We start from the raw sequence: 17395 nt of genomic DNA on the forward strand, positions 1-17395 counted from the left end.
ACTTTCTCCTCTCTACATGTTCAAAACATGTCCATCCTAACAAATCCTTTAGTCCAACATTCATTCTTAATCATTTTTCTAAGAAATTGTCAACGTCTGCCAACTCACATTCCTGATGAAAGAATTTTCGTTAATCTAATGATCCTCATTTCTGAGATTAAAGAAATGTCTTTAATCAAGTGACATTATGTTGAAGTAGGGCAATTTGCCTTGAAGATGTTTTTAGTTGAAGGCTTTCCTTGCAAAATGACATAAACACTGTTTTTGACTGAAAGCATTTTGGATCGAAGCCCTTTATTTGTTCCAAATTCTTAGCTTTTGTTGACTGAATTATTTTTTTTAAATAGTAATACCATTGTAAAAAAAAAGAAGAAAAAAAAAGAAAACCTCAGTGTGCATTAAGAGGGGCTTTTTTAATGTGTTGCATTCTCTCACCTGGTCTCTAGGGGAATGTTGCTGTTGAGCACCCAGCTGTTGTGAAGCTGTGCCTGGTCTGTGCTCGAGCTTGTGTCTGCCCCCTGGCTGCCCTGGCTGGCCTGGCACCGCGTTGGCATGGTCTTCCTCTGCAGGCTGACTTGAGTGTAGGGCGCCGGGCGGGCACAAGTGCAGGCGTGGGGCGGAGGGGGAGGCGGGGGCAGCGGGCGAAATGTGAACTGACCACCTGGACTGCTGGGCAGCTCTGTGCAGAGAGACAGAGAGAGGCAGAAGAAGGAGGAGAAGGGCAGAAATAAACATAGGTTTATTAGGAGCGCAGTACCATAAATTACAAATAAATGTGGCGTGTTAGTTGACAGTTTATTGTTATTATACTGATTGAGGGGCATAAATCAGCTTGAAAACTGTGCCTGTCCAGCGCCTTCCCTTCCTACCTGCTTTGATACACTTCCAGCCGCCCTATAAATACGTTCTTGGCTGGCTGCAACATTGAGCAGTCTTTAAAGAGCTAACAGCTCTGGCTTAATCTGCACCCGCCAGCCCAAACTACCCATGTGATGTTTATTATGAGATCTGTAGCTCGACGGAATGAGCTAGCCAGCTGTAACTCCCTCACACTGGTAACCTCGGGGTCTAGCTAGAGCTCTCTCTATCCATCATTTATCATTCTCTTTCGCTATAACTCTGCCTCTCCCCGTCTCTTCCCCCCTGCTGCTTTCACTCCCTTCTCAGTCTTCTGAAAGCAAGAGTAGACTAATTACAGTTTTGCCAAATGAAATGTGCATGCATATGTTTAATGTGTGTCTACGCATACGACTGCAGATGAAGCTGTTTTGCATGTATTTCCATGTGTGCGGACACCTGTGTGTTTGTCTGTCGGTATGTATTCATGAGTGTACATCAAGCATCCTAGGACATTAGTTATCAGTGTTTAGGGGGGCAGCTCATGCCATATGGTTGCAGCATGGTTCTATGAACACGGCAAATCCCCCATCCCAAAAGACCAGTTCCATCCAGCTGTATTGACAATGAACGTAACATTAGCTTCAAACCCGTTGTAAGGGACAAAGAAGTTCAGAATCTGGTAGACAGACAATATTGGCTCACAACTCTATTTGCTGCCAAAATGTCAGCAATAATTTAGCATCCAGAAATGAGGCCCACCTGGGAGATCACCAAAGTCTTCACTATTTAAGTATAAGTGTTACACAGACAACACCAGAGAACACCAGAGTTTTGCCAGATTCTTTTGATTCTTGCCAGATGAAAACTGAGAAAAGTAAGGAATAAAAGGGTCTTGTTTCAGTTCTCTATCTCTCTATTGCCAACATAAAAAAAACCCTGCATATTACTGGAATCTGTACTTAAGGCACTGTTATGTCTAAAATTGAGGCAACATCTTTTCCAAATATTGCAGGGAAACAGTAATGGAACGTGTTATCATCAACATTTACATAATACTAAATCTGTGCACATGCACTGACATTTTAAGCAATCTTAAAAATCAGACAAGTAAGCCAATACGCAATGTCATATCCACCAATGTCCCCACATCAGGTTTTACGACTTTCAGCTGTTGGATTTTCGCATTAACAAGATATATATTGTAGTAGTGCTGTAGGAATGCTATGGCAGGACAAGAACAGTTCTGTAAATGGTCTATAAACATTTCCACAGTAATATTTCCATGATGCCATCTGTCCGGCTGAAACGGCATTTTGAACATTGTTACAGTAGCACTTATGATGTTTCCTGTGCTTGTGTGTGTATATATATCTCCATATTTGATATCAGTGTTTCCAAAATGGCTGTGTAAATTCTGTCAAAATGGTCTTTGAACAAATGACAAGTTTTTCATCTTCCAAGACACATTGCTTGTTATTGATCTTCCAACATGGCTGTATTGTCTTTGTCACATTTCCACAGCTTGTGAGAAACTATTTGTCACCATTCTCCGCATATTGACACAATGAAATCTCATCCTTACTCATGACAACCCTTTACTCACATCACATGTTTATTTCATGGTTTCACGTTAACATGCAGGGGTTTCTAACTGAACTCCCACCATTGTTATTTATTGCTCTTGGCCATCTGCAGTGTTGCACATTTCACACTCACACATAAAATGTGATATTTTTAGCATGTTTAACAGGCTTCAGTTGAATAACAACAGCTGAAACTGTGTGTCAACTTATAGTTAATGAATGTCCTTAACCAGTGGATGTGTCATATTTAGACACACCAGTCGGTACAAATAACATAACAGATTTTCTCGCGAGAAATTACATACATACAGCCTGCTTGTTTTCACCACGCTAAGTCACTAGGTGATTTCAACAGCTTATAAGACTGTGCTGAAACTTACTCTATATAAGACCTGGTAAAATGACAGGAAATGTATTTGTGTCATCACCTGGAGGTGCTGTTTAGTCTAATCTAATGGATTTGGAAAATGGAGGTTATTTTTGTCTGAACCACCTCTGAGTATTAAAAATTACATGCTTAGGGAAAACTGACAGCACATTTTTAGAGCAGTACTGCATTGTGTGTAATTGTAATGCACCAGGAGCTTTAAAGTGGTGCTTCAGTTTCTGATTCATCGGTAACTGGGAGTCCTTTGAGTCCAGCCAGAAATCCCTTACTTTCAGCTTTTTTCTGGAGGTAGATGTTTTTAGCATTTGTTACAAAGACATATATTTTTTGTTTAAAAAAAGAAGTCACATGTTGTGCATTCCCAGAGCTGAGCACTCCAGTGGGCAACTTGCTCTCAGGTTGCGCTTGAGGCACTAAATCAACTTTAGACCTGACTTGAAAATGACTTTGTTGATTTCAGACTTGACTCGGACTTAGTTACACTGTAATGACTTGACAATGATATGCAGCATTCAAAAATTGTAAATCCACTTTGAAAGCACAGTTTTGATTTCTACAACGCTGCGAAATTCAATTTCACATCACAGCGTGCACCTGTCAGCCACAGGATTGTCACTGGATCAAAACACATCAACTGTATTGTAAGCTCTTTTTAATACAAATACTAATGTTTGCTCTAAATGCCACTAGCACTGATGGAGGAAACACTCAGGGCCTCTACTTTTGTAAACGTAGCTACCAAAGTGTGAAAATGCTTCGTTACAAGCAGATGTCCTGCAGTGAAAATTGTGCGTCTTATCAAGTAAAGTAAAAGCACTCATTCTGCAGAATTACCCTTTTTAAAATGTTATTCCATATAGGTGAAACTAAAAACGCTACATCCGACACTTCCCATAATGCAGCTCAATAGCATTTTTCGTTTGACTTCCCCTGCATGGTAAATTCCCTTGTCTGTGCCAGTTTGTAATGGAGGCTCCAAGACCAAGCCAAGAAAACCCTGATAACATTATTGGGGTTATTTGCTCAAACTCTATGAAGCTCCTCCAGAGCCAAGACATTATACAACTTTTTTCACAGGCAGAGTAGTACCATTTATATTGAATAAACTGATCTTTATTTGTAATAGGGATGAAGGTGCCTCTGTAAGTGAAACAACATCATGTTTAAAAGTTTTTCAGTTGTAATTGTGTGTGTGTATATAGATATATAGTGCTGGACAACAATTACATTTTTTAATTGCAATTAATCTCATAGTTAGTAGTTAGTAAATCAAATATGAAACCAAATTTGCCACTGCCAGGGCATTACCTTTTATCTAGGTTGTTAAAACAAGTTAGAGTCCAGAGCCACGATCATAACACCATAACAGTACCTTCTGAGCAACAGGTGAACATATATAAATCTGTTTTCTTGTTTTTTTCTGAACAGGTATCAGCAGAAACATTTTTCTTTTATCAGGAAGCAGCAGAAAGCCTATGTTCAGTAGCAAGTGTCCCTGTCAGAGTGAGGTAAAGTGGTCGTCTCCCGCACACGCCCACCGGCTGCGAAGTTGAATTGTCTTGAACTTTTTGTACGTGACGCGCAGCACAAATCATTGAAAGAGAGTTTGTAAGTTTCCAGAATCTATTACTGTTTACTGAAGAGGACAGCAACAGGAGGGAATTCACATGGCAGAGCATCCCTGCAAAACTAGATGAAGGCCTGTCAGGTAAAGTTATGTATAATTTGAACTTAAGTTAAATAGGCAACAGCTGTGCAGCGCACAGAAGCCGTTGCCATGGACCCTGCGGGGCCAAGCGACTACGTGTGTAGCTATCCACTTCACTTTGGCATTTGATTGCTTGTCTTGCTTTTGTTTATCTACTTTTCCCACTCGCTGCATCCAGCGTAGTCTGCCAAAGCCTCCCTCCGGTGCTTGTTTCGGTAGGTGATTTGCAGTCTGATCAACATCACGACCCGGGACCCATGGTTTGACTGTATGTGTATTCAGATCCAGTGAGGAACGGACTTTGAAAATAATAATAAAAACTGCGTTAACGTATGATAAAATAATTGAACGCATTACTTAATTAATGCCTTAATAGACTAGAAAAAGCCTATCTATATATACTTAAGTCGCACACACAGTGACTTCAGACTCGACTTGAGACTCGTCCTCAAAAGACAAAAGACTTCAGACTTGACTCAGACTCGAGGTGCGGGACTCGTGAACAATGTTTATTTTTTAGGAAACTTCTGATGAGCTTGCTGTTATTCCTTCCTTGCGTTACCTATAACCTGCCTATACACGTAGCATCTGCTGCGCGCAGCCGCACGTGAGAAAGGACAACAAACAGCGCAGCTGCTGTGCCATTTAGTTAACGTTACACTTGACTTACAGTATTTAATAAGCCGTCAATAATTGCATTGCACATTACATGGTTGTGCTCTGTAAATGAAAAAAAAAGGTTACAGTTACAGTATTCCTTATAGCTATGCAGTTTTATAAGCAACCTGGATTGAACGCAGCAGGTGATACAGCATTTGTAATAACCACAACAGACTTGAGACTTGACTTGGACTCTAGCTCAAAGACTTGTGAACATCTCTGATATATATAGAGGGAACTTTATATTTTCTGAACCATGAAGACAGACTTTGAAAAATGAGAAATGTTTTTCAACCCAAATGGCTTGCAATTGTTTTGAAACCAAAGTAATAATGCCTCTTAAGTCTCAAATGACTTTTAGTTCATTATTAATTTAGAGTTTTTAGAAAACCTGTTATAACAGTTCCATCCAGTCGCCACAACTTCACCTGCTACGTTTTTTTCTGGTGATGAAGAATAGGGGAGAGAGTGTAAAGTGGACAGGAGGGGAGGAGAAAGGAAGGGACAGAGGGCCAGGGGAGAATGTAATCTTGGTGAGTAGGGTGACACAGGGGCCCGGGCTGCCAGATGTTGCTTTAGAAGGCTTAGCTAAGGCTGCTTTGGTTCTCTGCTCCTAAAGATCCACAAACTCACTCAGTTCCCCTCTTCTCACACAAACGCACAAATGGTAGAGAAACACTTGCTAAGTCGCTCTTCCTCTCTTGCGCTTTCACACAAAGTCACATCAAACACGCAAGCTGTGATGTTGTGTTAAATAGTAGATGTAACCTGAATAGGCCTGGCAATATAGGCCAAAGGCCGTGCAATATTCGGCAGGCTAGCCAGGAGTTCAAAAACATCAAATCAACTCTATGGGGAGCAGATCCAGTGAGGCCAGGGGAGGTGCCATTACAGCTCTCGATGACAGTCGTGACAGTGTATAACATCCTCTGCCCTGGGGTTCCTCTGGGACTTAGCCCTCCAGAAAAGACACTTCTGGAAAGTCGCGTATGAGATATTTTCATGGAATCATCAGCTTTTGGTTACATAAGTGAGATATGAGGAAAAGCGTTTTAAAGCCTGTGGAAGGGAGATCTAGGGGGATTTACTGGGAAATGTTACAGGTAACAGGTATTAGGGGCAGTTATTAAAAATGCATTACTGTGGGTGAGATGGACCTAAAATAGCACCTACATTAAGTATTTATGACAAGTATTTAGGCATTTACTGCCAAGTCGTACTTATAATGTGATACAAGTAATGAGAGGAGAGCGTAGTAAAAAATGACTTAAGCATACACACACACACACACACACACACACACACAGTAATGCTCTTGTGTGTCACGAGTTAGCTGTCATGATGGTGCAATTCTCTTTGGAAGGGATATTAATAAGCAGGTATGAAACTGTTTGAACGAAAAACGAATCACATGCGCAAAATAATCTTGTTCATGAAAGCTCGTCATGGTCGTCATTAAAATGTTCTACTTTCAGTCTGGATGTGCCTGCCAGATGTTCAGTGCTACCTGTACATGGTTTCTGTAATTGGGCAGAGAAAATTTAGGAGGCTACAGTGGGAAAATAACATTTTGATATTTTAGCAATGATGGGCAATAAGGGACTGTGTGATAATTATTAGAGGGGAAAAAGATATACCTTTTTATTTGCTGAAGGGTACTGTGGCTTTGTTGGGTGGGGGAGAGTTTAACTTTTTCAGTCTCTGTCTTGGGTCATTGTGTTCCTCATCAAAATCAGCAGCCAGTTCTTCTGTTCACTCATTTTTTAGCAGCTCTTTATACACAATAAGAGTGCGGCCTCATTTTTTATATATTTAATTTTGTTATGCGTGCCATAAATCATATATTGTTTTGAGATATTCAAGTGAGAGTGTGTTTCTATGTCAAAGGTGGAGGGTCCAGTGAAAATCTTAATAATGCAATATGAAGTTAAGTTTCAGTTTCAGGGCCCCCTCCCTACCCCGATCATTTTTGTAAGTGTGAAATCTGCAAACACAGAATGCATGGCTTCTTTAATAAGAAGAGACCACCAAGTTTGGTGTGTGGCAGACCATAAAAACACGAGCCACAATAATATTAAAGCCTAATATTTAACTGGGTTTCCTTCTCTTCTTCACTCTCTGTTTGCTCATGCCCCCTTTCTCTTCCGTTCCCTCTCTTCATTATTGTGCCCAGTGCTCTAGTGCAGAGTTAATTTCACTTATTACAGGAAAGCCTTATAAAATCCATAGTGCCTGACCTCAACAATATCAAACCTGCCTGTCTAAAAGAGGAAAGTGATTGTTTTAGAGAACATTTAACACTATTGTTGGACCAGGCCCAGCAAAAACCACATCATCCACCCCACTCTAAAAATAAAAGCTTTATAATTTCCCCCAGGATAGCTTTTCATCTATCTCGCTTCTTAATTGACTTGCATTAAATTGCCGCAAAGTTTATTCCACTGCTGTGCTTCGATGAAATAAATAATTAACCCCATAAAAAGGTCAGACAACTGAAATTAGAACTCACTGTTTTTTGTTCTTCTTTTTTGCGGTAATGAGATGGGATCCTGCTCTAGCTGACCATCTGACTCTCTGTAATAATTTGTCTTTGTCTTAACAGATCTCCTGACCAGAGATAACACATTATCTCATCAGACATTATAAGTTCTAATATGACTCTTTTCACTGGTTGGCTGCTTATGAAGTCGGTGTGAAGGATGGCAATATCGATAATAGTGGCTGTATGATAACAGGGTCTAATATTGCTAATGATCATGGTGACGATGATGGCGTTGATGAAGATAATTTTACTGATAATAGCAGCAGTGGTAGGGATGAAAATAACAAAGATAATGACAATAACATAGGTAATAACAGTGGTAACAATGATGATGAAAACAGCAGCGATGGCAGCAGAAACACTGATAATTACGTTGATGACAGCGGGCTCTGAGACAGCAATTAGAATAAAAACAGCCATTGATTCATCTCTGCAGACACTGGGATAAACGGTGGGATCTCCATTTAACAAAGTGACACAATCATGTTGTCCAATTAAAGCAAGAAAATACAAATGAAGAAACCGAGTGCTCTAAGAGTGTTTCTCTCTCATATGGAACCCAGTCGATTTTCATACAGAGCCTGATAATTAGCAGCCATGCATCATCTGGCTTTTTCATACCGGAGGACTCACTCAATGTTCGTGCAACTATGTGTGTGTATTGGTGCGCATGTGCATGTGTCTCCATGAAGGTGTATATTTATGTGCACATTTGCGTAATTGCTTGTTTGTACCCCATCTTGAAAAACAACTCCGGAGCAACAACCACAATCATGTTTAGGCTGCAGGTGATTCTGAAAGTTGCATTTCCCTGGAGAGGGCGTGAAACCTCCTGAGTCTAGCTCCTCAGCTCTACAGCAAGAGGCTTACCATCACTCAAACACTTCACTGTAGGGGCCTGTGCTCAAATTTCATTTCCAGAACAGCTCCCCCCTTTCTGTCCTGCACTATTTAAATGATCTGTTTAAAACTTGTTATTAATCAGCTGATCTTTTTTGATCTTCATGAGTTTTGGCGGTCAGCGCAGATTTTTACTGGATGTAGCCTATAGTGGAACAGCAGCTAGCTGAGCTCAGCTTGTCTCTCCTGAGAGCACAGCAGTGTCCTGATCCTTCCTGACCTTGTCACTGCTGCAGGGTGCCCGGTCATTGCCACCTGCCATGGAGTTGTACAGGTATTTGTGTATACGTGTGTGCGCATTGGTGCATATCATACGCATGCATGCATTAGTCTCCACATGACTGCTTTGGAGTATGCTCAGTAGTGGTGTGATGTGAGATATTAGTCTTGGTAGAAATTTGCATCAGCACAAAAAGGGCGTGACAAGGTGTTTGAGACTCAGGAGGTGAAACGCCACAATGGCCATTACGCTGATTAGTGCACACATTTATCTTCTACAAGCATCATGATTCTCACCCTCCTTCCCCCTCGTTCTCTCTCTCCTATATATCAATGCACACTACACTTCCCTCAACCCCAAAACAATCACAACAAGCACACACAGAGCATGGAGGAGTTTCGCTGCACACACATGCATACACTAGATTGCCTCTGACTCCGATACTAAAACAGGAGAAAGTGCCTGGGCTTGACAGCAAACAAACCAACATGAAGAGATTCCTGGCAGGCTAAAGAGAGAGTAGTATCAAAGCTACAAGAATGCACCACCAGCAGCCCATTTTTTTCACTTGGAGAGAGAGACAGAGAGAGAGAGAGAGAGTATGCGCAGTGTTGTAGCAGACCTGAGCTGCTGGTAATTAGAATGGGCTCTGAGGAGAGACAGGCAGTGGAATGAATGCAAATGAATTCACTGGCTCTGGCATTGGGCTCCACAATCTCACTTTTCATATAGCATACCTTACAGACATGAAGCCACTGGCACAAACAGAGCGGGGCTACACAGTAAACACTGAGTGACATGACTGTGGACACGCACGTGGCAACACGTCCCCACACGCAACACACGCACGTGCACGAGTGTACAAATAAAATGTGAATCCGCAGGCCGGAAACAAATACAAACCCCACGGCGCACGAGGACGCGTGCACAGATACAGATACACAAACACACACTCACACATACACACCATGCTAATCCCTGCAAATGCCACAGTGTTGCTTGTGAAAAGAGAAAGGGAGTGAGAAAGTGTGTTCCAAGTGAACATCCACAGCATGTCCCACAGCGGAATAAACAAATCCTTGTTAATTGGTGTCGATTTGGAATGAAGTGATGATTCATCATGCAGAACTCCCCAGTAGAGTATTGGAAACCCAATCATTTCTAATCCATATGACCTTGACAGAGGGCCAGAGTTAGACTCTAACTCCTTCCACATACATAGTCCGACAGACAAAGTCAAGGCATTGTAACTGACTTTACAACTCGTTGGAACTGTAATCCACCAAAGTCAGATCACTTCACTGATTACTCCATCTCAGCCAGCGGCAAATCTTTATGAAGCACTCAATTCTCCACAGCAGTCATAAATCAGGGTACTATAAGCTTTCCGTCTCAATGATGGCACACCAGAGACACTATCTCCATACCACGCCGCTCCAGTCAATAATTCCTATTCCCATTACATCTACTAGCGCTGCTCTTGACTTAAAGAAGTCTACTGGTACTACCTCAGCTCACCTCCAGATCCCCAGTGGTGTGCCATGTGAAACTTTGATCAGTAACTCTGTGGCTCTTCTCAAGGAGAAGCAGGTCGTCTGTGAAGGGGTCCTGCTCTTTACTAGCTAGCGCTGTAAATTAGTCTAATTAACACATCTCCCTTCCTATCTTAACCAGGCATCTGGGGCCAAGTAGAGTCTTATTATAGAGTAGATTATGCGTGTAATGTCCCCATTGAGATTACAGTATGGAAAGTGAAGCATTCAGAGAGGCGCACATACATATTTGCCCTGTGCACAAGAGGACAGGACTGTGTGAATATGGGAAAGACGGGGGGAATAACAGAAAGGATAAAGGACTGCTTGCTATTCTGACTGGAACATATAATAGATGGTGGAGGGAGATAGAGAAACAAAGCGTGCGCAGAAGAGAGAGGGAGAGAATAACAGGAAAGAGATGTGTCTTCAGCACCACCTGCATACTCGACTGGCGGCCATCTTGAGGTCAATGAGGTGAGTGCAGCCACCGCCCCGGGTCAGCATTAACACAGACCAATGACAAGTCGGCACTTGCCCTCTATTGCAACAACACCTTGCCGTTCCACTCCACCGACCGCACCTATCACACCGATCACAGCGCACACACATGCATACGCTTTTGCACTCTTCCAGCTCTATCCGTCTGTCTCCCTTTTCCTCTCTCTTAAAATCACACACACACACACACACACACACACACACACACACACACCAGGAGAAGCTTAACAAATGTGGGAACAGATGCCCCACATCAGACCGCAGTTGCCCTCTGCTCCCTGCGTGCCTCCAGAGAGACAAAGGAATACCGTTAACGAAGATAAGACACTGCAGTCCTCTGCTGTCTCAACACATGCCTGAATGGTGAACACTCACACACACACACACACACACACACACACACACACACACACACACACACACATTTTTGAGTCATTTGTTAATGTCCATATCAGTATAAAGCTGTAGAGATGCAATCAGAATATCCGTAAGACCTGCCTGATACCTACCATATGTGCTCAGGCCTCCTCCCTCATCCTCTTTCAACAAAAACACTTACAACCAAGACGCCGTTATTGTTTCTTTTGGGGACATGATTTCCCTTGATCCACTCACTTATTAAACTCAATTAGCTTCTTTGATAGGTGAAGCGGAAAACAAGACATTTAGTGACACTCTCGTACTTGGGCAAAAATGCTCAATACCATCTTCATGGTAGGGGTGTGTATCTGTCCCTTGCACACAGATCATTATGCATACGATGCAAAAATGAGACAGATAAATTTGATAGATTCAGCACTGTGGTGCAAGGCTAATTCAAAATGAATCGATTCAGCTGTGATTTGTTATTGATTTTGCTTAGATTCAGGATTTGAAGGTATTAATATTTAGGTAACTAAATAAAAAAGATCAGTATTTCCTCATTTTTTATTTCAAGTACAGAATTACAAATGGTGTCTGCTGCCATAGTGACATACTGCAGTAACCATGGGAAGTGATAACGTTTTAGTCTCAAGGAGAATGGATTTTTCACTTAACATGCTGTCGACTAGGCGTTGTTCACCTCAGGTTCAGTAAATTGGTATTTTATACAACGCTAATCTCATGGCTTTTTGCATTCAGCCTGGGGATTTTCAGGTCAGTATGCATTGGATGTAGTGTTAGCTGCTAACCCTAGTGGTGCAATCTTCAGGTTGACTGCTGCTGTCTGTAACTTTACTGTCCACACACAGAGGTTTGTGGTGCCATATTTTAATATTTTACATACTTCAAATAAAATATAAATATTTCAGGCAACTTCAGACACAGTAGAAGGGGCGGGAATTGCTCATAGTAGATATGCAGTTGGCAAGAGTAGCTAGCTAGCAGTTGAGGGGCGGGTCATACACCGACTGGAAATTTAACTGGATTTTGATCTGTATGTAATTAACACAGAACCATCTGCATTGATTTTTAATGAATTTCACACAGAATTTCAGAAAGGTGGTTGTGTATTGATGCAGCTGTATCTCTGACTGTTGTATCACTTTTCCAGTATAAATTGATTAATTTGAATACATACTTTTATGAAAGGAAGATTGTGAATATTGATACACAAATGTTTGGACCATATTTTAATATATGCTTCATAAGTGCATGCCTCGCTACACAAGGAGGTAGGCACGCTTTGGAAGTCTGTGACATTTAGGGAATACTATATATAGAGTGCAAGTCTATTGAGGAACACTGGCTGGCCGCAGGGTCAGCCAGGAGATCAGATTAAATAAACATCAGTGAGAAAGCGAGAGAGAGATACACACACAGACACGCACACACATACAAACAAATAAACAGGAAGTGGTAGCTCAAGAGGTTGATGTTTTTGGCCACAAATTAAATGGCAACTTTTCATCTGATCGTTGGTGGATCAGACGTGTAATTACTTCAGAAACATGGCAGACGAGGGACCGAGGTTGACTATATGGAGATGGATCAAGGGTTTAGGGTTGACACTTTCTGTGTTGAACTGACCGACATCAATCTATCATCCCTTATGGTGTCTACTCTGTATCTGACATGGCCTGGATATCCCCTGGTTTCCTGAATTACATGCTTAAGATCTGTCAGCATATAAAAACGGAACCCTTGGGCTGACAAGATGGCGGTAGCCCCCTGACCATTGATCATCTGACTACGGTCTCATTCTGAAAATACCACAGAGGACTGTGTGACACATAAATATCTAACTCTGCAAACTTGTCAGGAATATGCAGACGTGTCACAATGTAGTATGCAAATGCAAGATGAAACATTGCATACCAATCCCAATGTTTGGGGATAGGTCAATACACTATTCCATAGAGACAGCTAAGTGTGCACTTAAACATAACCAGGTAGAAGGATGTTTAGATAGTGATTAGCTAACAACATTTTATGGCCATTCAGAAGCCACTTAAAGGACACACACTTCTAGACACTTATAGCTATTAGCAGCCATTAAAATTTGTGCATAATCATGTGGAATGATGTGCGAGGGAGTCTCATCTGCAGCAGCAACAGTAAGAGAAAATTTAAATTCATTTAGAAGATGATGACAATTCTGCAGCAGTGGCGCACAGGGTGCAATACAGGTGTGTACAGAAAGCATACACATTCAGTTTTCGTATCTCAATCTTACATGCACACAAGCACACACTGTCACTAACACTAATACACACAGCTGCTGAGACAGCCACAAAAAAACAACAATCCACAGCAGGGGGAGACATAAAAAGCCTACATATATGCATCAACCCTCCGTTTTCATACCGAACAGCAACAATGAAAATGTGACATCACTGCCCTCCACCTCACCCATCTCTTTTTCTATCTACAACTGTGACTAAAAGGGCCACTAACCTCTGACCCAATAACATAAAAAAAGACACAAAAACCAGAAAAGGGTGTCAGTGACCCCTTTCTAAAAGGGTCAGTTGCTCCAGGCTATAAAATCTTAAAAAAGCAAAAGATAATATTCTGCCTTAGCTATGGCCATGGAGACAGCGACGAATGGCGAAAGAGGGGGAGCTGAGACAGGACCCCGGCCTTAATGTAGTTTGTAATTGTAAGTGTTGGTCTTTAATAAAAGCCCAGAGTATTTGGTCAGGCTAATAGACTGGGCTCTCTAAATCCTGCCTGCCATGCATTATTCAACAGCCATTAGCTATCGCCTCATCTGAGAGGCTTTATGAGTCCCATCATCGGCTGGGACCCAGGCTAGGCACACCAGAGGTGTGTGGGGAGAGAATGAGGAAGGGATTAGCAGGGGGGGAAAAGGAGAGAAAGAAGGAGATGCAAAATCAGGTATGGGAGGGAAAAGAGGGGAGGTTAAAGAGGATTCGGAGGCAAAGAATCAAAGAGGAAAGCTGACGAAAGATGGGCGTGATGTGGCATAGGTGAGGGCCTGTGATATGGAAATGAATACAGGGAGATGAAGAAATGGCTGGATAAAAGCCAGAGGTCATATGGTAGACATATGAAAATGGGAAAAGGGTTGATGCAGGGAAATGAGGGAAGTGGAAAGTGGAGAGGGAATGGAGCGAGATGTATGGAAGTTGGTGTCGGAGGCAAGCCTAGGGTCAGAGGGAAACTGGAGAGAGCAACAGAGAATGAAAGAGAGATGCCACCTTGAAGTGGCATTTTCTGTTGGTCAGGAACATAAATGTCAGGTGCTTCCTCCCTCTACCCTCTCAACCTTTTCTTCTTTCAATTCCCCTCACCTCCCTCTCAACCTCCTCCTGCTCCTTCCACTCCACCTACTGCTGCCCTTCTCAATCTGCCTACCTCTCCCATGCCTCTATCCATCTCCCCAGAGTAGTGCCAGTGGTAATTTTGCTTTCAGAGACGAGAGAAGGCCACGGAACACATGGAGAGGCAGTCTGCTCAGTTACCATGGTATCACTGGCCAACAGGAATGGCGCCAAGACCAGGATGCGTATGTGCGTTTGTGTGTGCATGGGTGTGTACGGTTGTGGGCGTCAGCGTGCGTTCTTGAGTGCATCTACACGTCTGGGTAATGGGTGTTTAGCAGGCCTGCCAGACTTGTCCCAGCCACTGCTCTCCCAGACTACCAGGTTCTCCTGACCCTCTGCGGCAGCCCAAGGACACACTCCTGTCTCTCTAATTAAAACACAACCCTGACACGCACACCACACACTCACACACCACACACACCCTGCAGGTCTGCAGCTTAAAATAACCTTAAAAGGAACAAGCAGAGCCATCATCCCCTGCACTCAACACCTCTTCAAAATCCACTCAGTGTTTTCTCACCAGGCACCCTCCTAGGCAGACTCTGCCTCAATCTGCAGGAAGATTCGCAAACAACAAACAGCATCTTCGAATGCAGCACTCCTTTATTAGAGGAGTCATCAAAGGAGCTGCATTTATTATTGCACGACTTCCTGCAACGAAAGCACCGCTGTCAGTCTGTACTTACATACTCTCTAAATAATTGTGTGCTGAAAAATTTGGATCCATCAGAAAACCACAAAGAGGTTTCTAGTATACTGTCTGTGTGGCTGAGGTCTAAGAAACAGGCATTTGTTTCAGAAGCTCAAAGCGTCCAATGCATAAAAAAGATTATTAGGTGGCTAGTGTTTTACCATTTTATATCTCAACATACTTTGAGAATTGGAAGTCTCTAACCATTCTAACCACAATTATGCCCTCCCTCATGCGCAAATGTATAATTATGCATGGCCCACATATCTGAGTTCATTCTCTTTTTGTTGGCTGCATACAACATTACCATTAATGTTGTGTATTCTCATAAAATGGAGATAAGGCACGGTACATTTACTATTGAAGGAACAAAGATGGCTCTTAGCCGTGTATGCTCACTGTGTTATGTACATTGCTTCAAGTAAGGGAACTAATATGTGTGGACATCGCACATGACATGCAGCCTTGAGACAGCCTCTTCACTTCATCTCCAGCAGACAATTTAGCATGTTTACTTCCTCGTTAAGCGCATGAGAGACCCTGATGGAGGAATCCCAGGGAGGCAATGGCGTCCTGTCACTGTGGGTTACCACTGCAGCATGATTTAATGGAACTGTCTGTCAGAAGGCCGAACAACAGCCTGTCAACCAACAAGTAGAGGTAACATACCCACTCACAAGCACATGCACACAGTCAAAAAAAACACATTGGAGACGGATTGTCAAAAACTCTCCCCTCTCTCTTGCTCTCTCTGCCTGCTTCTCTCTTCCTCATATACACATAAACACACATACACACAGGCACACAAAATCTAAAAAGCACATATGTCCAAAAAGGTTCTGGCAAGAGCTAAGACAGGAGGAGATGAACACAGAAGTGCTCAGAGCACATTCAGAGAAATCAATGGTTAGAAAAACACACATCACCAACAGCCCCCCCACCCCCACCAAGAGAGTAGATGAGTGCCAGGAATGCGCTCGCTGCATCAAGCCGCACAGGTGTTATCAGAGCGGTTTGCAGGAGATTCCGCCAAACGAAGTACTACTGTCATCTCTACAGAAGTAGCAGTGTGGAAATCAACCCAAACAAATGTAATGAATAGTTCACAAAGTATTTAGCAGATTAGGCGGAAAACTCTATGCATGATGGGGGCCCAAATCCAAAGCTCATTACATGTGGCACAGCATTAGGAGCTCACACAAGCCAGTATATAGCCCTATCCCCCAGCTCAAGGCTGATTTCCATCCCCTGCTACCCAGTGAATGAGGTAGAGAGCAATCACATCAGCCAGGCATCGGGCATCTGCTATAAAACCTTTTCTTTATTGTACAGTTCCACCATCATTCCAAACTGGCGAGACAGAGAGCTCTGATTATCAAAGCCTTTGATTGCCCCACTCAACAATCAGTGCAGCTCTCCTGTATGATGCCTGCTGTGATGCAGAACTGTGTCTGTGTGTGTGTGTGTGTGTGTGAGAGAGACTGGAGAGAGAGGAGAAATTATGAAAAATCATACTAGGTGTATCAAACTTATTCCTGCATATGAAAGAACAAATGTGCATTTGCTTGTGCAAGCCCCCACATCCACTTTAGGCCTTAATGTTTCCAGATGAACCTAAATGGTGTTCTAATATGCTGGCCTCTAAAGCCCACCTTTTGATGTTGCACACTGCAGTACCATCCTCTGGTCTGGACAATTCACTCTGGCCCTGAAAATAGGCTGCTTCTTTAAAGATACCTCTCTCTGTGGCTAAATATGATTAGCTGCAGAGGACATTGTAGCTCTCTCCACAGCTAATACATTTAGTATGGATTGTCTGAGGGGTAAGGATACAGCTAGCAGATAGATCAATATTCTAAGTCAGAGTCTGTCTGGAGAGGAGGAACCATGCTGGGAGATGGTTAACTGTTCTAAAGCAGCAAATGCTGTCTGGAAGCACCGAATGCCAGGAATCCCACAATATTGAACACTTCTTCAAAAGGTAATGCTTAATGCTCAAGCTGGGCGATGGGTTATGTTTAGTGTCTGCATCAGGCAAGGAGCTCGTTGAAGATTTGTTG

General features: G+C 42.6%; 1 protein-coding gene across 2 annotated transcripts in view; it reads right to left on the reverse strand.

Annotated features, from left to right (window-relative positions):
• The window catches only part of tenm1 (teneurin transmembrane protein 1), a 168459-nt gene that overhangs the window by 115452 nt on the left and 35612 nt on the right, over window positions 1-17395 (reverse strand). For both annotated transcript variants that reach the window (XM_038699968.1, XM_038699967.1), the window contains one exon: window positions 436-679. In XM_038699968.1, coding sequence (XP_038555896.1) covers window positions 436-679 — 244 coding nt within the window. The remainder of the gene's footprint in view (window positions 1-435; window positions 680-17395) is intronic.

This window comes from Micropterus salmoides, unplaced genomic scaffold (assembly GCF_014851395.1).
Source record: "Micropterus salmoides isolate LMB-PRFRI ecotype aquatic unplaced genomic scaffold, ASM1485139v1 Ms_hic_scaffold_5, whole genome shotgun sequence".
NCBI classification, from domain to species: domain Eukaryota; kingdom Metazoa; phylum Chordata; class Actinopteri; order Centrarchiformes; family Centrarchidae; genus Micropterus; species Micropterus salmoides.